This window comes from Phyllobates terribilis, unplaced genomic scaffold, assembly GCF_046119375.1.
Source record: "Phyllobates terribilis strain yellow unplaced genomic scaffold, ASM4611937v1 Scaffold_5__5_contigs__length_657084704, whole genome shotgun sequence".
NCBI lineage: Eukaryota > Metazoa > Chordata > Amphibia > Anura > Dendrobatidae > Phyllobates > Phyllobates terribilis.
The window spans coordinates 253883574-253906807 of NW_027362765.1; the positions used below are offsets into that span (position 1 = coordinate 253883574).

Here is a 23234-nt window from a genome sequence, read left to right on the forward strand (position 1 = left end):
CATATCATTCACAGCTATACGTTCATCCATTATACCTTATGACAGGAGCAAAGCCAGACTTTCTTTCGCTAAAAATTAGGCTTGGATCACCTCTAAATAGTAATACACACAAAGCTCTGTATGCTAACATGCATACATGTATGGGTAGTTTAGTGGCCCAATCATCAATATACCTTGCCCTGGTTTGTCTACACTAGGAATCTTCTGTTGAAATGGTGTACATCACAACTAATAATCTAACAAGGTAAAATTAAAGTGCAGAGAACCCCTTTAATAATGTTTGAGTTACCCCCACCCCAATTTAACAGCAATCAGCTGTAATCTGTAGGGGATTCAGGCAGCAGATGTTCAATTTCTCTGCGGTGCCACCACATAATGAAATGTGCACTGAATGGTTCCAAGTGAGATCATTAGGATGTGCATGTTAAAGTATGAATGTGCCGGGTCCCATAGAAAGACCGAGACTGTAGCCACTCTCTGCTGCAGGTTATCGATGGAAACCCAAAAAGAGTAGTTCTTCTCTATCAACTCAAAATGACCTCATAGTGTATTGGAAAATGGGTTTTCTAAACAAGAAAAATGCATCTCACACCCATGGAACAAGGCTCTTCCACCCTCCCTGAGCTGCCCTCACCATAATATAAGAAAAAGATCATTATAAGAGAAGGCAACACAGGAGGTATCTATGCCTCCTAACGACGCGAGTTGCATAATGAAAGATGCTCTATGAACACAATTTATAGTTGTTCTCTCGACTTGCGGCGGGATATAAATGGCACATCAATTTTTTTATGGCCATAATATTCACCTCATTTAATAATCATGAAGCTTTCATTAATCATGATTATTGGCCAATTAGCATCTGCATAATTATAGTGGGTGCATAATCAGTCAGTTATTTGGGATACTGAACAAGCTACTAAGAAAGCCGGGAAGTTCTGAGTAATAAAATATTGCTTTATGTATCGCTTGTGATACTTTGTGATACTTTGAGTTCACAGGACGCAAAATCTTAAATACACCACTGATAATTCTATTTGAAATAAAAAAATAGATTAAGTATTAGGTATAAAAATACATTTCTATCTTTTTCATAATTGTGACTATTAAGTTGTTAGGGATACTCAACTAGTGGTGTATGCAGAAAAAAAGGCATTCCATTTTGGTGCTGGTTTTGCCATCCAGGACAGAAGGGATGAACTATTTTTTGTTTTCCCTGCTATACCCTTTACTTGATGCTTGGGTCAATTCACAATTCCCTTGCTTGCTTACAATGCAGCTCCTCAGGGGCGGGGAGTTCTGCCACTCAATAGCAAAGTGAATGAAACTAACTTGGTCTGTGTCCCATAGCAGCTACACGGTTTGCATGACCTTGGACAAACCTTGAATTACGTGTTAATGGAAATTATTGCCTCCTTTTTATTGCTTGTGATACTTTAGATCTACAGTGTCAAATATTGAAACACATGGATATATAATGTTAATATGAAAGTGGTAAATTAACTATAGGTATAAAAATAAGTATTTATGTATAGGTGAGCAAGCCTCATCTGCATCTATACTTTAGGATTATTGCTACTTGACTAGACAGCTTGTTTTTTTTTGCTCTTTGGCATAAAATAAAAAGTATGTTTTTGTGGAACATGGTAGTAAGAGTTAAAAGATACCTCAGTGAGCCTGGAAGGGTACAATCTCCCTCCTCAGCTAATGCATTTTGTATTTAGTCAGCAGAATCAGGTCTTTTCTTAAAATGTCTTAATGGAGTTGTCCACTACTTTCACATAGGGCATCAATGTATGATCGGCCAGGGTCCCGCACGCGGCACTCCCGCCGATCAGCTGTTATCGGTGGCGACGGCCGCAGGCCGGAAGTCCGTACCTGCAGTACTTGGCCGTCAAGTTGTAGTGGCCGCCTCTTGTTACTGCACATCCGCCTCCCATTCAATTGAATGGGAGGCTGATGTGTAGTACCCCGCTGCGGCCACTACAGATGGACGGCCAAGCACCGCAGGTAAGCACTTCCGGCCTGCGGCCACCGCCAGCGCCGATAACAGCTGATCGGCGGGGGTGCTGCGTGCGGGACCCCGGCCGATCATACATTGATGTGACGCGCCCCCCTGGGCCGTGGGGTACTCGGCAGCCGGGCCTCTGGTTGCCGGTAGGGGGAAATATCACGGTGGCTGGCCCGGTCCGTGACCCAGGGCGGTCAGTAAAAAGGGGAAAATTATAGGGGATTTGGAAAGTTTGTGATGCCACCTGTGGAATGCGGTTAAGGGGTGCCGCCACTGCGGAGCAGTCCTCTTGAGCTGGTGTTACGGCAGCAGGGATGGTGTGGCTCTCCACAGGTAGAGCTAGCTCCAGGGCAGCGTGGACGAAGGGCACTTTTGGACTCTCCCCAGTGAGCGAGTATAGGGACTTATGATCCGTGGCTTTACTCTCTGAGCTTCTGACCTGCCTGGAGCTAGGCCTAGCTTGGTTACTGTCTCTCTTTGCACCTGCTGACCTGGTGGTAGGGCCTTCTCATGGAGATCACTCTCCCTTGACGCTGGGGCCTCCGTGACTCCTAGCCCTGGTACTACAATCAGCATTTGGTGAACCTGGGACCTGTAATCCTCCAGGGGTTCCAGTGGTTCCTACTGGGTATGAAGAGTCCCTGTAGGCACGGACCCGGTGTCCGGTGTATATCTTGGGGTGAGCCTAGTATGCTCCTCTGCCCCCTTGCTACTTCTTCCTTCTCCTCTCGCCTTCGGCCACACTCGGGGCCCTCACTAGGCCTTCACACGTGCTGTAGGACTTGGCTCGCCTAAGCACAGCAGCCAGCTTGCTGCCTCTTCGCTGCTCTCTGAGCGTCAGCACGCTCTCTGCTCAACTCTGAGCTGTGTTCCTCTCTCAACACTAAACACAAACTGAGCTGCCTGGCTCCACCCTCCCTTTATATATCCCTAACGGGCTCCCTCTGCTGGTGTGAGGTGGTAGGGTGGAGGTGTGTGAATGTGTGAGGGCCTCTTGTGCAGAAGTCCATCCATGCACCCTTCTGGGATCTGTGGCACCAATGCGCAGCAGGGCGCCACAGATGCCCTATCTTGCGGATAGGGCATCAATGTGAAAGTAGTGGACAACTCTTAACGCCTCAACTAAAGAATATAGACTTCTGAGAAATCAGAATATCTTACTTTTTAAGTCTATATACACCATTTATTATTGCTGCATACAACTAAAACAAAAAAATGAAGTATCCTTGCAAACATTGCTGATTAAAAAGCTCCCATCATTTTGTGCTTCCAGCTTCTCAAGATTTCTAGTCAACTTCTCCAGGAGAAGAGAGTATGCAGCTTAGAAGTGCGGGTGAACATTTTTCTGAAGATGCATGCCCCATTTTTATGCCCTGCTAATCCACTGTTTCTCCATGCCTATTGACTACCCACAATATACCTCTTCCACACCCTCTTTGTGGAAGAAACTTTCTGGAATTGCTGCTTTCTGGGAGTTTCCGGGGGATTAAGCGTACGCCTGGGAGATTTGCCAACTCTTCTGGGTGCACAGGAGGTATCCCCTTTTTCTGGGAGACTCCTAGATATTCAGATATTCTGGGAGCGTTGGCGAATATGCATTGCACTATCACATAGACTATAAACAAAGCATCCATAGTGTGATCCAGCAATACTTGCACCCTCAAATCTATTCCCTACTTCTAGGCGGCATACCTTGGACTACACAGGGTTTTCATGGAGGAACCATGGTGACACAAAGATCTGCATAGGAGCTGTAAACACTAAGCGATAGGATATTTTTAGTTAAGGCTATTTACATAGTTGCTTAAAGGGGTTTTTCCCACAAACAAAGTACATTTTAATTAATAGATCGTGGAATAATAATAAGTTCCACAACTGGAGGTGTTAAAAAAATAGTTCATGTGCTGAGATAATCGTAAAGATGTGCCCCTGCTATGTACTGTGTAATGGCGGTGTCTGACTGTGCAGGAACATGGTCTGATCATACCACAGCTCCTGGCCAGGGGAGGAAGCAAAAGAATATACCGACAGGACTGCAAGGGATCACAACTGATTCTTTCTGTGAGTTATAGCATTACCATACCTGTTTAAATATTTTACCTCATAGAAAGAATCAGCTGTGATCCCGTGCTGTCCTGTCTGTATACTCTTTTGCTTCCTCCTTTGCCCATGAGCTGTTGTATGATCAGACCATGGCACATCCATTACATAGTACACAGCAGGGGCACTTGTATAATATTTCTCAGCAGAGGAATTTTTTTTTTAACACATTCTCTTGTGAAACGTATTATTATTACAAGATCTATTAATGTACTTTGTTCATGGGAAAGACTCTTTAAAGTTTATTTTAGATACATTGGAGTAATAACCCAAATGGTTGCATAGCCTTTTATTGTACCATCTTCCACAACATTACATCTAGGGTTGTTTCTTGGCAATAAAAAACGTAAATATCTTGATAAAAATAAGTTAAATTCCTCCAAGATTTACACTTGACTTGATACTAATTTACAAGAATGTATTTTTCTTTCTGCGCTATAATCCTGTAACTAGAGATGAGTGGATTGCTTTGTGCAACCATGATCCATGGTCCAGGTCAGCACTCTCTGGCTGTGGACAGGAGTTGCGTGAATTCACTGAGCTTCCGGATTCGGACTTTGAGCAGAGTTTGATTTGCCGGCCTGTCGTGACGTTATACGTGCAGTGCGCAGGTGACTACTGGCCAGTCTGGCTAAATATGAGCCATGCCTGGGATCCCTAAGGGTACGTAAATTTACGCAGCTCCTGTTCATGGCCAGAGCACTGACCTGGATCGTGAAATGCGGTTGCCATCCGCTCATCTCTACCTGTAGCCATTTAATACAACCATTTATTACAATGGCAATTTTAGAAAACTCCAAGATAAAGAGACAGAAATTCCTGGCTAAATCACAATAATATTTATTGCTTTATAGATTAAGATTAAATGAGTATTTGGTGAGTTTTTGATACAGCATATTTTTCATTGTGCAAAAAATATAGCATCTTAAGCTATGTGCACATATTGAGTATTTGGATGCAGAAAGTTCTGCCCCATTTCTGCATTTCTTGGCATCTATTGTCAGGAAAACGCAGCACCAAAAACGCTAGTCTTTGCAGCGTTTACGATGCGTTTTTGCATGCATTTTTGGACAGCAATGAATGCTATAGAGATAGATAATATAGATAGACATAGACAGACAGACATATAGACAGGCCGACAGACATATAAACATATAATTGCACAACCCCCTGACATATTATAAAATTGCACCCTGTGGAGCTTATTGGACAGCTTTTTATGATTAAATAAATAAAAAAAAACGACGTGGCGACCCCCATTTTTTGTAACCAGCAAAGGTAAAGCTGAGAGCTGATATTATCAGGCTGGGAATGTCCATGGTTATTGTGCCCTTTCCAGCCTAAAAATACCAGCCCGTAGCCGCCCAAGAAGTGGCGCATCACAATAGATGTGCCAATTCTGGCGCTTTGCCTTGGCTCTTCCCGATTGCTCTGGTGCATTAGCAATTGTGGTATTAGGGCTTGGAATGTCCAGTCCAAGCTGTGTAGTGTCCAAAAACACAATTGACACATCTGCCTCCCAGCCCTGGTGTTAATAATGGAGAGGCCCCCATTACTAACCCAGTAAGAAAAAAGAAAAAACACACACACAAATACTTTCTTCAAATAAACACTACCCGACACTATCCCTCGTTCACCAATTTATTAAAAGAAAAGTTCCCACGCAGGTCCGCCATAGTCCACTGAATCCGACATTACTGATGTCACCGTTCTTCAGAGGGGAGGCATAACCTGGCGCCTCTGGAGATTAGTGACGTTAGTAAGGTCACTGCTCTTCAGATGTTCCTAGTCACTTTGCACTCTGGACTGTGTCAGATTCGGTGGACTGCGGCAGACCTGTGTGGGAACGTTTCTTTCTAATAAATTGGTGAAAGAGGGACAGTGTCTTGTGTTTCTCTCTGTTTTTGTTTTTCAGGTTTCCATTTGTGAACTTTGTTGGATTTGGCAGACTACGGTGGACCTGCGTGGGAACTTTTTCTTTAATAAATTGGTCAGCGAAGGATAGTTTTAGGGGCTGTTTGATTGAATAAAGTATTTTTATGTGTGTGTTTTTCTTTTTTCTTACTAGGTTAGTAATGGGGGTGTCTGCCAGACACCTCTCCATTACTAACACCAGGCAATGTCAACTGTATTTTTGGACAATTCACAGCTGACATCAACCCCAATTCCCATTACCCCGAGATCTGCTTTACCTTTGCTGGTTCCAAAAAACTGTGGAGACCCCACGCCATTTTTTTCATTCATTCATATAATCATAAAAAACTGTCCAATAAGCTCCACAGGTTGAAAATATATTATATGTCAGAGGGTTTGTCTGACATGTCTGTATGGCTATATGTCTCTCTGTCTATCTATACAGTGGTGGCCAAAAGTATTGGCACCCCTGCAATTCTGTCAGATAATACTCAGTTTCTTCCTGAAAATGATTGCAATCACAAATTCTTTGGTATTATTATCTTCATTTAATTTGTCTTCAATGAAAAAACACAAAAAGAATTGTCCTAAAGCCAAATTGGAAATAATTCCACACCAAACCTAAAGAAGGGGGTGGACAAAAGTATTGGCACTGTTTGAAAAATCATGTGATGCTTCTCTAATTCGTGTAATTAACAGCACCTGTAACTTACCTGTGGCACCTAACAGGTGTTGGCAATAACTAAATCACACTTGCAGCCAGTTAACATGGATTAAAGTTGACTCAACCTCTGTCCTGTGTCCTTGTGTGTACCACATTGAGCATGGAGAAAATAAAGAAGACCAAAGAACTGTCTGAGGACTTGAGAAACCAAATTGTGAGGAAGCATGAGCAATCTCAAGGCTACGAGTCCATCTCCAAAGACCTGAATGTTCCTGTGTCTTCCGTGCGCAGTGTCATCAAGAAGTTTAAAGCCCATGGCACTGTGGCTAACCTCTCTAGATGTGGACGGAAAAGAAAAATTGACAAGAGATTTCAACGCAAGATTGTGCGGATGGTGGATAAAGAACCTCGACTAACATCCAAACAAATTCAAGCTGCCCTGCAGTCCGAGGGTACAACAGTGTCAACCCGTACTATCCGTCAGCGTTTGAATGAAAAGGGACTGTATGGTAGGATACCCAAGAAGACCCCACTTCTTACCCCGAGACATAAAAAAGCCAGGCTGGAGTTTGCCAAAACTTACCTGAGAAAGCCTAAAACGTTTTGGAAGAATGTTCTCTGGTCAGATGAGACAAAAGTAGAGCTTTTTGGGAAAAAGCATCAACATAGAGTGTACAGGGAAAAAAAAGAAAAGAACACGGTCCCTACAGTCAAACATGGCGGAGGTTCCCTGATGTTTTGGGGTTGCTTTGCTGCCTCTGGCACTGGACTGCTTGACCGTGTGCATGGCATTATGAAGTCTGAAGACTACCAACAAATTTTGCAGCATAATGTAGGGCCCAGAGTGAGAAAGCTGGGTCTCCCTCAGAGGTCATGGGTCTTCCAGCAGGACAATGACCCCAAACACACTTCCAAAAGCACTATGAAATGGTTTGAGAGAAAGCACTGGAGACTTCTAAGGTGGCCAGCAATGAGTCCAGACCTGAATCCCATAGAACACCTGTGGAGAGATCTCAAAATGGCAGTTTGGAGAAGGCACCCTTCAAATATCAGGGGCCTGGAGCAGTTTGCCAGAGAATAATGGTCTACAATTCCAGCAGAGCAATGTAAGAAACTCATTGATGGTTACCGGAAGCGGTTGTTCGCAGTTATTTTGGCTAAAGGTTGTGCGACCAAGTATTAGGCTGAGGGTGCCAATACTTTTGTCCGGCCCATTTTTGGAGTTTTGTGTGAAATAATCAATGATTTGATTTTTGCTTCATTCTCTTTTGTGTTTTTTCCTTGCAAGCAAATTAAATGAAGAGAATAATACCAAAGAATTTGTGATCGTAATCATTTTCAGGAAGAAACTGAGTATTATCTGACAGAATTGCAGGGGTGCCAATACTTTTGGCCACCACTGTATCTGTCTATCTATAGTCTATATCTATCTATTATCTATCTCTATAGCATTCACTGCTGTCTAAAAATGCATGCAAATAACACAAGCAAAAATGCAGCAAATCTGCATCATTTTTAGGCCTGCGCTTTTATAGAACAGACTTTAATGAAGTTAATGGGTGAAAAAATGCTGTAAAAACGGCGAAAGAATTAACATGTTGCAAATTTAAGTCACAAATAAGTAACGTGTGCATGACACTTCAGGATTCTCATTCAATTTGCTAGCATCAGGATCCCCTTCAGGTTTTGTGACAAATCCAAGCGGCAAAAATGCAGCAAAATCGCCGCAAAAACGCAACGTGTGCACACAGCTTTACAATTCCAGTAAAGTGTATGGAATTTATAAGGGGTAAGATTTCTCCTTGTGGAGAGCAACATGTTAAGCATGTCACGGTGAGGAGACTTTTAAAGCCGCAAAGCTCCTCTGGGAAATATGCAGATTGTCTCTTCAGAGAGGAAGAAGACCAGAACTCTAGTGCCACCTACAGGAAGTAGCAATCCTGATGCCTCTCACCCAGCCAAACCAGAACTCACACTTTGCACTGACGAGGGGCAGTACCCCGAAACACAGTGTCTGCAAATTGAGTTTCTGGCTTATATCCTAAGTCATGTGATAAGGCTCGTTAAAGGGTCACTATTGACTTTTAGGATTGCTCCTTCCTGTAGGTGGCACTAGAGTTCTGGTCCTCTTCCTCTCTGAAGAGGCAATTTGGAATTTATAAAAATTTCATGCCCACTTTGCGTTTTTTTAACGCTGTGCAAACTGACCTGCAATGCGTGTTTGAAATTTGCAACATGTCAATTTCTCTTGTGGAAAATATGTGTTTTATTTGTGAATGTTCCCCATAGACTTGAACAAGATGAGAAAAATCCATAAATAAAAAGCGCATATGCAGGCGAAACGCACTAAAAACGCATGTAACCTGCACATCACATTAGCAATAAAGTGTTATCAAAACTAAGTTACATGAAGTATCCAAACAAACCAGTTTTCCTTAAAACATGACATACAAAAAAAAAAAGACAAAAACCGCAGCTAAAAAAAAACAAAGATAAAAACGCATGTAAAAGAAATGTAATAAAAATGCAATGCACGTAACCTAAGTTAGATAACTGGTGCAGAAATGCCCCAGAAAATTTGCAAAATCCAAAATTTACCAAATACTCATGATGAGCACTTAGCTTAAGATGGCAGATTAAGCAAATGAATTTACTGTACATCTACAGCATACCTTTTCTGGTCTTTGGGAAGTGAGTACTGTTATAACCTTATATTGCTGATAATTATGATTTCAGTCTCTGGTGGACACCATTGAACAACTTTTCCAGTTTACATACAGAACCAATGGAAAGGGTATTCCCATCTCAGATATTTATGGCATAGTCAGAGGGTATGGACATAATGTGTCTGATTCTGGTCTCAAGCATCCTCAACTATTTTCGGAACTCCCATAAAAGTGAACAGAGAAAGATACGAAAGCCACTTCTCCATCCTCAGAGTTGTAAGACTGGGCTATATCTATTAGATCTCCTATGGATATACCATGAATCTCTGAGATGGGGCTACATCTTTAAAAGGGTTGCCCACCCCTGAGGAAATGTTCTAGTGAGGGAAGAGGCTGAGACTCCAGTCTCTGCAAATCACATACTTATGGTCACGTGTCATCTGCTGGATCCAGCAAGCAAAGCAGAAACCTAATGATATGTACCTTACACACCATTAAGATTCAGCAAGCTGCAAGGTTCAAGAGCGGACAACCCCTTTAAGTCAATTACTTTAAAAATACATTGCATTATTTATTTTGTACTGATCCTGATTTACACCCTGCAGTATAGTTCTACTTGCTTCGAGTTGAAATCTCACAGCAGTTCTTCCAGCCTTAAAGAGGTGGTCCACTAATTATACATTGATGTCCTATTCTCAGGATAGGGCATCAATGTTTGACTGGCCGGGGACCGGTCGGAAGTGCTTACTTGCTGAGCTTAGCTGTCTAGTTGTAGTGGCCGCAATGGGGTACTACACATAAGTAAGTATAAGTGTAAGTGTAAGTATAAGTAGTGGACAACCTCTTTAATGTCAGTACAAAGCTTGTTCTGATAATCTGCATTTTGAGAAGTGCTGTCATTAGACAATGACATTGTACAATAAAGTTTGATGAAAAGCTGACCATTCTACTGCATTATAGGAGCCCATCTAAGTTTTACGGGATGTGACGACAAGCTTATTGACTTTCCTAATATGAACCAGCATAACTATTAATGCAGCTCTGGGCATAAAAAAGATTGTAACTGAGAATCAGTACAAAATAAGAATATTACAAAAGTTTAAATATGCTGTTGATTCTGCCTATGTATGAGCTGTAAAACGGTGTTCAAATGTGGACATACCCTTTAATGTAAAGTGACAATATGATAGTTTGAATTCATACCTAATCCACTCCACTGATAACACTACTACGGCCTTTTTCTGGTTAGGTATAGAGAATTTCACAGACCTCTGTTTTTATGTCCTGCACCTGATCTTCAACAGTCAAACATGATCCTTTAAATCTGGCATAGTGGTTATTGTTCTAATACACACATGTATTCCATAAATGTCACACTTCTGATTCCCAGCTTATTCTCCTCCATGTTTCAGTAGGATGGTGGGTTCTTGCTCTGCCACCTGGAAATGTTCCTAAAGATGAAGAGGAGGGATTCCTATTATTTCCCATGTCAGAGTAACACGCAGTCCTTCCTAGAGTGGCCATGCTAAAAACAGTGTGTGGGTCTCTGTTAGTTAATGTTGATGGTATGGCATGTGTGGAGATTGTCTCCTGCAAACATGCTTCATTTTGGGGAGACTTATTGGAAACAGGGTTACCCCATTTGCCTCCTCTATGCCTCATAGGATAGCTATTGCTGTTGCTGCAGAAAGGGCACACAAGGGAAGTATGAGGAAGAGAACAGTAGTAAGGCCCACCACATCTTTGGTGTAACCTCAAGTCTTCCTTTTGGAGGGAATCACACAACAGGTAAGGCCGTCTTGATACTCGCCTTGGAATAGGTGAAGGGCACCAAGATCTGCAGTGTGGTGAAGCTGCAGCGGAAGTGGTGGGTTGTCTATGCGTTGGCTCCAGTCTTTTGCTAATTGTAAGGTGAGAAATATCAGAAGGGCTGCTGCTGATGCCTAATTTAGTTTCTTGTATGTTTCCATTCTGTGAGATGAAAGAAACCTTTGGGGCATTATCCTGACAAAGGAACTTGAGTGTTGTAGTTGATGGGAGGTCTATATCCACTGGTGGAAAGCATGCTCCATGAGAAGATCTTAATGCAGGAGAAAGAAGTGATCCACTTGGTGCATGGCTTAAAGTTGTTACCGGTTTGGTGATCACACCACACTGAGGAGATGAAATGATTTGAATTGGCTGCTGTGATCCCTGCACAGAAAAAGCAGCTTGAAGACTTGCGCTCCGCTGTCTCCATGTACGTAGAGCATGAGATGCAGTCTCCAGGGAACCCCCAACTCCAGAAGAAGAAACCAGATCCCTTGCTGTTTGCAGTACCCTCAAAACATTGGCTGGTACTGGAGTCCCTGTTACATCTGGGTCAGGGCAAGCAGGACCACGAGATGGACTTTGAACACCACGAAAACAACTGTAAATCCCCTAAAAATTTAAGAAAGTGAGAGATTTGAATAAGTGTATGTCTATTAATTGGAAAAACATTTTGTATCACAAAATCCCAAATCTACAGGCTGCACAGAAAGACCTACTGAGTAGTTATGTGCCTCTTGCTGTATCGATGCAGATCAAATATTCATCTCCACTAAGCACAGATAACAAGGGCTTAGTACAAGCTCAGAACTTCTAAAGGCAGATGAAAATATTCATTTTCTTCCAAGATTACTACAAATGAGAACTTGGCTGTACGACTTACATAACTGTGAAATGTTTCTGTTTCACTCTACAAGGATGTAATCTTTACTTAATTTACATTACATAAATTAGCAGTATATGGCAAACCAAGAAATTAAAAAAGGCCCCATCACAGTGACAGATTTTGCCAAGCAGGACAGAAGAACTTGTTCCATTTTCCCACCACTCCCTTTCCAAAGCCACTGAGTTAATTCTCTGTGCCCTTGTTGCCAGTGAGGCAATTCTTCTTAAAAAGGGTAGTCCATCACAGTTATCAAAAAGGCTAAGATCACTCAGGGCTGCAAATCTGCAAAATATGTCTCTTTGGTTCTAGAGCTCTTCAAATAGAGTAGGAACAAATCTGATGGTGTCTCATATCTTTTTCATGATACCTTTACTTTCAAGAGCAGAAAAAAATGTGTATTGGAGCAGATGCTCCTTCGTCAACCAAATAAGTTTCTGCTCCAAATGGTGCTGAATTGTGCACTTGTTAATAAAGATATTATCAAGAGGTTTACAACACCATCGGATGTGATTCTCTTCCATTCGAGCAGCGCCAGAAGTCAATGTCTTGTTTTCTAATTCCACATTCTTCTTACCCGACTGATCCCCAGCAGACTTTGTTCCACACAAGAGCTGGGTACACAGTGCCTCATCCTCCAGTACACAATGTGTTCCCAAGAGAAGACTAGAAGACTCAACCCCATAGCCACCAGAAGCATATAGAAGACTCCCGCCATGTTGTCAATGTCCAGTTTACTGCTCACCGCCTCATTCTTCTCATTTTGGCAAATGCCTGACAGCCACACTGTCTCCAGCTTCTGAGTGTCACCTTTAAAAAAATTAGAAAATTACTGAGTTATCTATGGAGTTACCTATTCATAAAATAAATGTAGCACCAATCCACTATGCCATCTGAGACTAGCTACCAACTGGCTGCAGCCTACAATCTAGTAAGTAAGCCTGTTTAGAAATAACATCAAAGAGCCAGTATTTCAGGTAATCTACAAGTATATGGTTTATACTAAATGATGACTTGTAATTGCAAGACATAAGATCACAATGTCGTGCTTCTACATTGCACCTTATTAGAGTAAATATGACTGGGCTATGACACCCAAGTTACTGTCATATTGACCTAACAGTTAGCATAACTATCCGTCTGCTGAATTTCTGCAGGACCACATTCATTATCATTAGGTTTAGTTGCCATCAAGGTATTCATGAGGTCCCAGTGTAGCCCTAGCCTAATTGTTTTCCTCACTTACCAGTTCTGTACTTAGTCTGGATTTCATGATTTGGAATATTAAATTATAGGGGGTAATTTACTAAAACTGTCATTTATACACCAGTTTTAAGGCTAAGTATCCTAGAGTAAAATGCAACTAAAGTTATTGAGAGGCACACTCCTCTTAATAAATCTGGCACAGATGTTTGGTTGTGTGTGTGTCAAAAATTTCAATCTGCACCTGCTAGAGCAGGTCTTAGATGTCTTTTATAATATATCTCAAAATCTAGCATAAATTATAGTAGATGTGTGGGACCCACAGTTGTCTCATCCTAGCTCTACCCAATTTTCTCACCACTTGGTACGCGATGAGAAGAATACAAATTTTAGTACAAATATGCTGTGCGCCAAAATGTGTGACTATTCTATTCTCAAGAAATGTCTGAAATTGTTTTATAAATTCCCCGCTACAGACATATGTCTAACCTTGTCAAAGGAAACAAAGTTTCTCTATCATCCTAAAAGGGGTTTCTACTTTAAAAGCAGTGAGCTTATGGAGTTTTTAGTCACAGGATGATGGTAGATTTATTGATTAATTCTAAAAGAAGCTTGGGTGTTTGTTTTTTTTAAACACATAAGTAATATTACATTTGCAATCATAATTATTCAACAATAAAGCAAAATCAATATACCGTATATAGCTCAACCCAACTAATATAACAAGCGATTTCTCCAAATTCACGCAAAATTCCACTTTTAATGACTAAAGCAATCTTCAGATTTATTCAACCCCTTCATGACAAGATCCTTTAGTACTTAGTATAGCAGCATTTGACTATGGATGTTTCAGTTTGCACCGTAAGGCACATACTAAATGCTGAGGATCTTCATGTAGCGAACTCTAAGACCTACACCCCTACTGACCTAAAAGCACAAAAAAAGTCAGTCCTAAAATTCTCAAAACCATATAAATAAGCCACAGAAGTTCTGGGATTCTGATCTGTGAAGTTTTAAAACAAAACTGCAATTTTTCCCTTCACCCATGACCACAGCCGGACTAGGACAAAAAAAAAGCTGCCCTGCCACACAAACCCCACCAGCCCACATACTATAACACCCATCAGCCCCGATAAGTAAATTTCGCTTTTACGTTGTCGTGCCCATCACCACTCTCTTAAAGCGAACCTGTCAGCAGGATTTAGCACTATAAATTAAAGGCATGGCTATAATGGTGCTGTGATCCTGATTAATCTGATGCCTGATGTGAAGGGATCTGATCAGTGGTTGTTTAATACTCACCATATGAAGTTTTCAGAAAATGACGTCTTGTGTGCTTCAAGGTGGGACATGGGGCAGCGTCTAAATAGCGCCGGAGGCGGCGCATGTGAAACACAGGCACTTTAGATGCAGTGACACAGAAACACAGAGCAGCCAGTACAGGGTTAATAAACATGGGGGATTTACTGTAACAGGGTCAATCTCCACGCAGGGAGTAACAGGGGAAATATGGGGATAACAAGGAAGTAGCAGGTAATATGCTATAACTGACAATCCACAGTTGGGCTAGATGTAGCAGAGTCGACACGGTTGTAATCGGCAGTTTTTTCACTTAGCTGACTCTTATCCTCCACAAGGCAGTTGCCGGCTGGTGCCGGTGTTGCTTTCTTCCGGCTTCCCCGCCTAAACAATGCTCCGTCTTCTGGCGGCAGCGGGCGGTCTCCGGTTTGACCCGCTGAGCCCCTAGTCCATAACACTGCACCTCACTTGCTCGGCTCCAGGGATCCTGCGTCTCTTCTTCCTCTAGTCGGGCTTGACTTCCACTGTCCACTGTCGCTTTTCCCGCGCAAAAACTTCTTTTCCACCCTCTTCCTAGACAGGAGCTCAGCTCCCCGGTCACCTGACTCCTCAGCTCCCTCTCTGGACACACCCCCAGCTTTCCGGTCACCTGACTCCTGTCTCGCAGTCTCTCTTCCCCCTGCAGCAAGAGGCACAGCCCCGGCAGTTCCGGATCCCTTGTTTTGAAAGTACTTACACCCCGGTCTTCCCCCTTACACATGTGCAGATTGAGATCTCGGCTCTGAACTAAACCGAGATCTCGATCTGCGCATGTGCCGGCTCCGGCGCCATTTTATTGAAGTCCTGTGCTGAATTTTAAAAAGGAGGCAGGTCACTGAATAATCAATGCCCTGAAAAAGAAACAGAGGAAGCTAGTGGGGGGCGAGAACAAGAAGAGGACCCTGCCCCCACGTCCCACCCCGAAGCATACTGAATCACACAAGATGTCATTTTCTGAAAACTTCATAAGGTGAGTATTAAACAACCACTGAGCGGATCCCTTCACATCAGGTATCAGATTAATCACAGTGCCATTATGGCCATGCCTTTAGTTTATAGGGCTAAATCTTGCTGACAGGTTTGGTTTAAGCGACAATACTGCACATCCACCTGCCATTGACTTGAATAGGAGGCGGATGTGCAGTATCCCGCACTGGCGACTACAACTTGACGGCCAAGCACTGCAGGTAAACACTTCCGATCAAACATTGATGCCCTATCCTATAGGGCATCAATGAAAAAGTAGTGGACAACTCCTTTAAGCAGCAGGTGAAAAGCTTTTAGGACACGTACCCATAAATCAAAGGGATTTATAAAAAGAAAATAAGCAGCACTCCGATTAATTGTGAAAAAGTGGAGGACTCTTTATTAGCCCATGTGGGAACATTTCAGTTCCATTATAGCAGAGAAATGTTCTGTTATGGATCCGAAACGTTGTCACATGGGCTAATAGAGTCCTTCACTTTTTCACAATTAATTGGAGTGCTGCTTATTTTTATAAATATATATATATATATATATATATATTTATATACACACAGACACATTCATTATTAGTGTTAGAACTCTCCTGTTAGGTTTTTTTTAGTTTGCTGGTCACATGACCATTTTTGCCTATTTAATCTGGCTCCGCCCTCCTGGCCTTGCTGGACTTCATTGTATTTACTACTCTTGAGCTAGCTTGGTACTCTGTTGCCGTTCTCTGTTAGTTTTGCTGGGTCTTCTGACCTCTATGCTTTTTGTTGTGTGTTTGTCTTTGACTGCTACTGTTTCTGCTGGGAAGTGTCCTACTTGTCCCGGTCCCTGGTTCTTGTAGGGATCCCTCCCTCACATCTGTGGGTCTTCGTGCGGACTGGCCGGGGGCTTTGGCGGGTCTGGTCGCAGGATCGGGTTCCCCGTTGCATCGTGGGGATCTGGTTTGGTTCTGTTGTGGGGACAGATCTCCTGTCTTTCCTTGGTCCCTGTAGCAGATCATAACAGTAAGTCCAGCCCTAAAAGAAAAAAATAATAATAATTTTCTCTAAGGAAAGACCTCCAGTTTTCCATCATGGTCTCGGTTCAAGATTTGGCTCAACGCTTGCAGGGACTCTCTCTGGAGGTGGCCGAGCTCCAGCGACACGTGAGTAGCTGTTCTGGAGCACATTTTGTGGAACCAAAGGTACGTCTGCCTGATTTATTTTTTGGCGAACAACAAGATTTTTTTTCTTTTAAAAATGCTTGTTTATTGTATTTTCGTTTGAGACCCGGATCCTCTGGTGATGAATCACAGCGCATAGGGTTCATAATGTCACTTTTGCGCAAAGATCCTCAGGGATGGGCCTTCTCTCTCCAACCTAGTGATCCGTGCTTTAGATCAGTGGATAGTTTTTTTTCTGCTTTGGGTTTGTTGTACGATGATCCTGATCGTGTCTCATCTGCTGAGTCTGAATTGAGACGTTTGAGGCAGGGATCAGGTAATGTGGAAAAATATTGTTCTCACTTCCGTCGGTGGTCTGCCCAGGTGGGGTGGAACGATTCAGCTTTGAAAAGCTTGTTTCTTGCAGGGCTAGGTGAAAGGGTTAAGGATTTACTGATTGCTTATCCCACACCTGGAAACTTGCAGGAGGCAATAGCTATACGGGTGGACAGGAGACTGCGTGCAAGGGTTAATGAGAGCAAATCCTCTGCTATGTCAGCTCCGAGTCCTGAGAGGGTCTATGCTGACAATGGAGCGCCGATGGAGATTGGGGCGATGGCACCCCGCTCTCAGGAAAAAGACCGCAGGCTTTCTGAAGGCTTGTGCTTCTATTGCGGAAATTCTGGTCATTTTATTAAGAACTGTGTGCTTCGTATGAAGAAAGAAAAAAAAATGGTCAGTCATGCACGTATTGCCTGTTTAAATTCTAAGGGAGTATTCCTATCTGCCACTACTGCTGCTCAGGATGAATTAATTGAATTTCGGGTATTTGTGGATTGTGGTTCTACTCTGAATGTGATTGATGGGGGAATTCTTGGAAAAACTTAGATTAGAACCTAAAACTTTGCCATCCCCTATTGCTGTGGTTTCTGTTGATGGCTCTCCCTTGAAGAGTGTTACTCATAAGGTCTGTGAATTTCCCCTCACTATTAATGGCATTCATCAAGAGAATTTGGATTTGGTGGTATTGGATAATTTGCCTTCTCCAGTAATATTGGGGTTACCCTGGTTAAAATTGCACAATCCTGTACTGGATTGGTCTACCAATGAAATTAAGTCCTGGAGCCCTAAGTGTTATGACAAGTGTTGTAACGGACGTATTGCTGCGGTGGAAAAAGGGGAATTACCTGTACCTATTCAGGATTTTTGGAGAGTTTTTTCTGAGGAGGAGTCACAAATTTTGCCTCCCCATAGAGACTATGATTGTACCATTGAATTTGTCCCTGGAGCGACTCTTCCTAAAAGTCGTTTATTTAATCTTACTATTCCTGAGAGAAAGGCTTTGGAGGAATACATACAGACAAGCTTGGCCACCAGTCACATTAGACCTTCCAAGTCTCCTGTGGCTGTTGGATTTTTTTTTGTAAAAAAAAAAGATGGCGGTTTACGTCCTTGTCTGGACTTTCGTGAGATTAATAAAATTACTGTACGCAATCCTTACCCACTGCCATTGATTCCTGATTTATTTAACCAGTTAGTGGGGGCCAAGTGGTTCTCTAAAATTGATCTCCGGGGGGCATACAATTTGTTGCGCATGAAGGAGGGTGATGAATGGAAGACTGCTTTTAACACTCCTGTGGGTCATTTTGAGAATCTGGTGATGCCTTTTGGTCTTACCAATGCTCCAGCATTTTTTCAGAATCTTATTAATGACATCCTTAGACCTTTGATCGGCAAAAATGTGGTTGTGTATTTGGATGACATTCTGATTTATTCGCCTGATCTGGAGTCTCATTGGCGGAGCGTACGTGAGGTATTACAGTTATTAATGGACAATTCGCTTTTTGCTAAGCTGGAGAAATGTGAGTTCGTTGTACAGAGAATTAGTTTTTTGGGCTACATTATCTCCAGTGAAGGTTTTGAGATGGACCCGGTTAAAGTTCAAGCTGTGCAGGAATGGCCTAGGCCTATTGGTTTGAAATCGATACAGAGGTTTTTGGGTTTCGCCAATTATTACAGAAAATTCATAAAAAATTTTTCTATTATTGTCAAACCGCTGACCGATCTCACCAGGAAAGGTGCTAATGCGGTTCAGTGGACTTCTGAGGCCATTGAAGCTTTTGTGTTTCTAAAGGAGAGGTTCACCTCTGCTCCCATCCTTATGCAGCCTGATGTGACTAAGCCGTTTTTGGTTGAGGTTGATGCTTCTTCGGTGGGGGTCGGTGCGGTGTTGTCTCAGGAAAACAAGGATGGAGTACATCCCTGTGCCTTTTTTTCAAAAAAATTTTCTGAGACTGAACTTAATTACGATATTGGTAATCGGGAATTGCTGGCGATTAAACTCGCATTTGAACACTGGCGTCACCTCTTGGAAGGTGCTGAATTTCCCATTCAGCTCTTCACTGATCATAAAAATCTGATCTATCTTGATGCTGCCAAGCGCTTGAATGCCCGTCAGGCTAGGTGGGCACTTTTTTTCTCGCGGTTTAATTTTTCCGTTACTTACATCCCGGGTACCAAGAATGTTAAAGCGGATGCTTTGTCTCGCAGCTTTTCTCCCATGGTCGGTGTTGAGGAGGAAGAGGAGAGCATTTTACAAGAAGGTGTTGTGATTGCTGCTTTGGACTCCGTTTTGGAGGATGAGATTCTTAAAGCTCAGGAGAATGCCCCATCTAACACTCCCCATGGGAGGTTGTTTGTGCCTAGGACCTTTAGGAGAGATTTGTTTGTTGAGTGTCATGAGTCTCGGTTGGCAGGTCATCCAGGAATTTCTGAGACCAAGAGACTTGTGGGTCGCAGTTTTTGGTGGCCTGGATGGCAGAAGGAAGTCATTAAGTGGGTGCGCCAATGTACTGTGTGTGCTAGATCCAAGTCTTCGCATGCTCCTGCTGCGGGGTTGCTTTGCCCTCTGGAGGTTCCTAGTGCACCTTGGACACATCTGGCTATGGACTTTATTACTGACCTTCCCCCCTCTGAAGGTTTCACGGTCATCTGGGTGGTCGTGGACCGTTTTAGCAAGATGTGTCACTTGGTTCCCTTCATCAAACTGCCTTGCGCTAAGACACTCGCTAAGGCCTTTGTCAAGGAAATTGTCAGACTACATGGTGTTCCTACTGACATTGTTTCTGATAGGGGACCTCAGTTCATGGCTCGTTTTTGGCGTGCCTTTTGTGACAGGTTGGGAGTTCATTTGTCGTTTTCATCCGGATATCATCCTGAGTCTAATGGCCAGACAGAAAGGAAGAACCAGGATGTTGAGCAGTTCTTGCGATGTTTTGTGGCAGACAATCAAGAGGGGTGGTCTGAGTTTCTGCCACTTGCTGAATTTGCTCTTAACAACCATACATCCTCTTCTGCTGGCTGTTCGCCTTTTTTTTGTTGTTCTGGGAGACATCCGTCTTTTGGGTCATTCTCCAAATTGGTTTCGGCTGTGCCTGAGGACGAGAGTTTTTCCGGTGATTTGGAGAGAGTTTGGACGGATGTGCGTGGTAATCTTCAGGAGGCTAACAAAAAATCTAAGAGGTACTTTGATAGGAAACGGCAAGAGGTTTTGTTTGCTGTTGGTGACATGGTTTGGTTGTCCTCTAAGAATCTGCGATTGAGGATTCCTTCTAAAAAATTGGGTCCCAAGTTTGTAGGGCCCTTTAAGGTGCTTCAGATAGTTAACCAATCTGCTGTTAGGTTGGAGGTTCCTACGTCCTGGAAGATTAACCCGGTGTTTCATGTTTCTCTGTTGAAAAAAGCTGATGTGTCGGATGGTGACGCCTCTGCCACTGTTCCTCCGGTGGTGGAGGACGGGGAATATGAAATTTCCCGCATCCTAAATTCTAGACGGTATAGAGGGAGTTTGCAGTATCTCGTCGCTTGGAAGGGTTTCGGACCTGAGGATAACTCATGGGTGAGGGCGGATGATGTTTCTGCTTCCAGACTTGTCAGAGCGTTTCACAGGAGGTTTCCTGGTAAGCCTGGGCCTAGGGGATCCGGAGGATCCTCTTGGAAGAGGGGGTACTGTTAGAACTCTCCTGTTAGTTTTTTTTTAGTTTGCTGGTCACATGACCATTTTTGCCTATTTAATCTGGCTCCGCCCTCCTGGCTTTGCTGGACTTCATTGTATTTACTACTCTTGAGCTAGCTTGGTACTCTGTTGCCGTTCTCTGTTAGTTTTGCTGGGTCTTCTGACCTCTATGCTTTTTGTTGTGTGTTTGTCTTTGACTGCTACTGCTTCTGCTGGGAGGTGTCCTACTTGTCCCGGTCCCTGGTTCTTGTAGGGATCCCTCCCTCACATCTGTGGGTCTTCGTGCAGACTGGCCGGGGGCTTTGGCGGGTCTGGTCGCAGGATCGGGTTCCCCGTTGCATCGTGGGGATCTGGTTTGGTTCTGTTGTGGGGACAGATCTCCTGTCTTTCCTTGGTCCCTGTAGCAGATCATAACAGTTAGAGCAGATACTGAGGTTTACACCATGTATACAGGACAGGAGAAGTATACACGACGTGCACAGCTCCACAATATATACAGTGTTCAGGCATATAGAGTGGAGCGGTGTATATACTATAGAGATGTGCAAGTGTATATAGTGTGGATTCCACACTTTATGTATAGTCTAGGCTTACAGTACGTGTAAGGGGGAGAGCGCACAGACAGGGGCTTCTTCAAAAGTTTTAAAGGGCCGGCGACCCACATTACAGCTCAGGGCCACCGGGCCACTGGGCAAATGCCCGCCTTGGCAGATTGCCAATCCGGGCCTGCCCATGACAGCACACCTGAAACCAGGATCCGCCCCACCAAGGACAGGAAACCTTCTGAAATAAAAGTGCGGTACCTCTCCCCCGCATCAGTTGGTTTCCTGTGCTTGATGGGAACCTTTTATGAAATTCGGCGAAAAGAAGGAAGAAGGATCCATATTTACCCAGGCTTGTACTGGTGTACAAAAAAACAGGCTGGGGCCTGGGCACTGGCCTTCAGGTGCTGGAAGGGCCGTCCACAAGTCATACTCCCCACGCCGGCTCTCACTGTGGAGTGTGACGAGAAATCGATGCCGCGTTGCGCGCCTCTGCCGGAAGCAAGATGGCGGCGCCCTTCACATCACCAGCCGGGATATTGACAATGCCCGGTTGGCCTTCGCGAGGAGGGCAAGGATGAAACCGGAAGGAGGCGGACCGGAAGAGGACGCTGGTACCCATATAAGTATGGGTTAAATACTGCAGATACTGCTCATGCTTCAGCTTACCATGTCTGGTCAGAATAGAAGACACAAGACAGTCAGGAGCAGCAGCAGCAGCTGACACCGCCACTGCAGCGGCAGCAGGAATAGAAAGGACAGAGACAGCCAGCTCATCTTCGGGGAGGCAGCCACTCGAGTAATAGGAGCAGCAGCCATCCCAGCCACAGGAGCAAAGTATCAGAAGACTCCTCGGAGTCCAGAAGGGATCCATTTCGTATCCCGCCACAGCCTCTGAATCTAGTATCCTTCAGTGACAACGGGGGTGAGTGATCTTCATGAATGTCACCAATTATTAATAGGGTCCTTATTATTTGTTTTAAGCATCAGGAGGGACCTAGGAAAGTTAGCACCAAAAAGAAGAACAGAGAGTGTGTGCTATGCCATAACCCACTAGCAGCAGACTGAATCCAGAGCTCTGCTCAGACTGCATCCATAGGAATATTAGCGAGGGTACCCCATACTTTGCAGCGAGTCTCAGGTCCGTCATTAGGTCCGAAGTGGAGGGTTCCCTAAAAAATCTACTAAAGAAAAAGAAGAAAACGCTTAAGGAAATTTCTTCTGACTGATTCCTTTCCTCAGCCAGGGGAGCAATATGATAGTGAGTCTTTGTCCTCATCCTCCTCTGACAGTGACAGCGGTAAGCCATGCTTTCCTGTAGAGCACACAAGTAAATTAATAAAAGCCATTAGATCAACAATGGGATTGAAAGAGTACAAAATGGTTAACTCTTTGGAGGACATAATGTTCGCAGGGCTAGAGGAAAGGAAGATTCGCACCTTCCCAGTGAATAATAAGATTCAGGCACTCATTGATAGAGAGTGGAGGAAGCCGGGGAAAACAGGTGCCCTGCCCTCGTCCTCAAAAACAAAATATCCTTTTGATGAGAAGGATTCGGAACCATGGGATAAGGTCCATAAAATTGATGGTGCTTTGTCCCGATCATCGAAAAGGTCAACGCTGCCCTTTGAGGATCCAGGGGTTCTTAGGGATCCCCTGGATAAAAAGACAGATGCATATTTAAAACAGACATGGGAGGCAGCAGCAGGAGGTCTGAAGCCATCAATAGCAGGGACCTGCGTGGCTCGTTCTCTTATGGTATGGCTGCTACAGCTAGAGGAGCAGCTAAAAGACAAAAAAAAACCTCAAGAGATAGAATTTTATCCAACCTACCTCTGTTACATGCTGCTTCGGCACTTCTAGTGGACACATCAGCTGATTCAATTAAGTTAGCAGCTAGATCGGCCGGATTATCGAATGCGGCAAGACGGGTCTTATGGCTTAAAGGCTGTCCTATGCTCTATACCGTGTGA

General features: G+C 43.6%; 1 protein-coding gene across 1 annotated transcript in view; it reads right to left on the reverse strand.

Moving 5' to 3' along the window:
• Window positions 1-8724: 8724 nt before the first annotated feature.
• The window catches only part of GRIN2C (glutamate ionotropic receptor NMDA type subunit 2C), a 166192-nt gene continuing 151682 nt past the window's right edge, over window positions 8725-23234 (reverse strand). Inside the window, exons 11-12 of the mRNA XM_073681203.1 lie at window positions 12625-12857; window positions 8725-11776 (exon numbers count right to left, since the gene is read on the reverse strand). Of these exons, the coding sequence (XP_073537304.1) occupies window positions 10727-11776; window positions 12625-12857 (1283 nt within the window). The 3' untranslated portion in view covers window positions 8725-10726. The remainder of the gene's footprint in view (window positions 11777-12624; window positions 12858-23234) is intronic.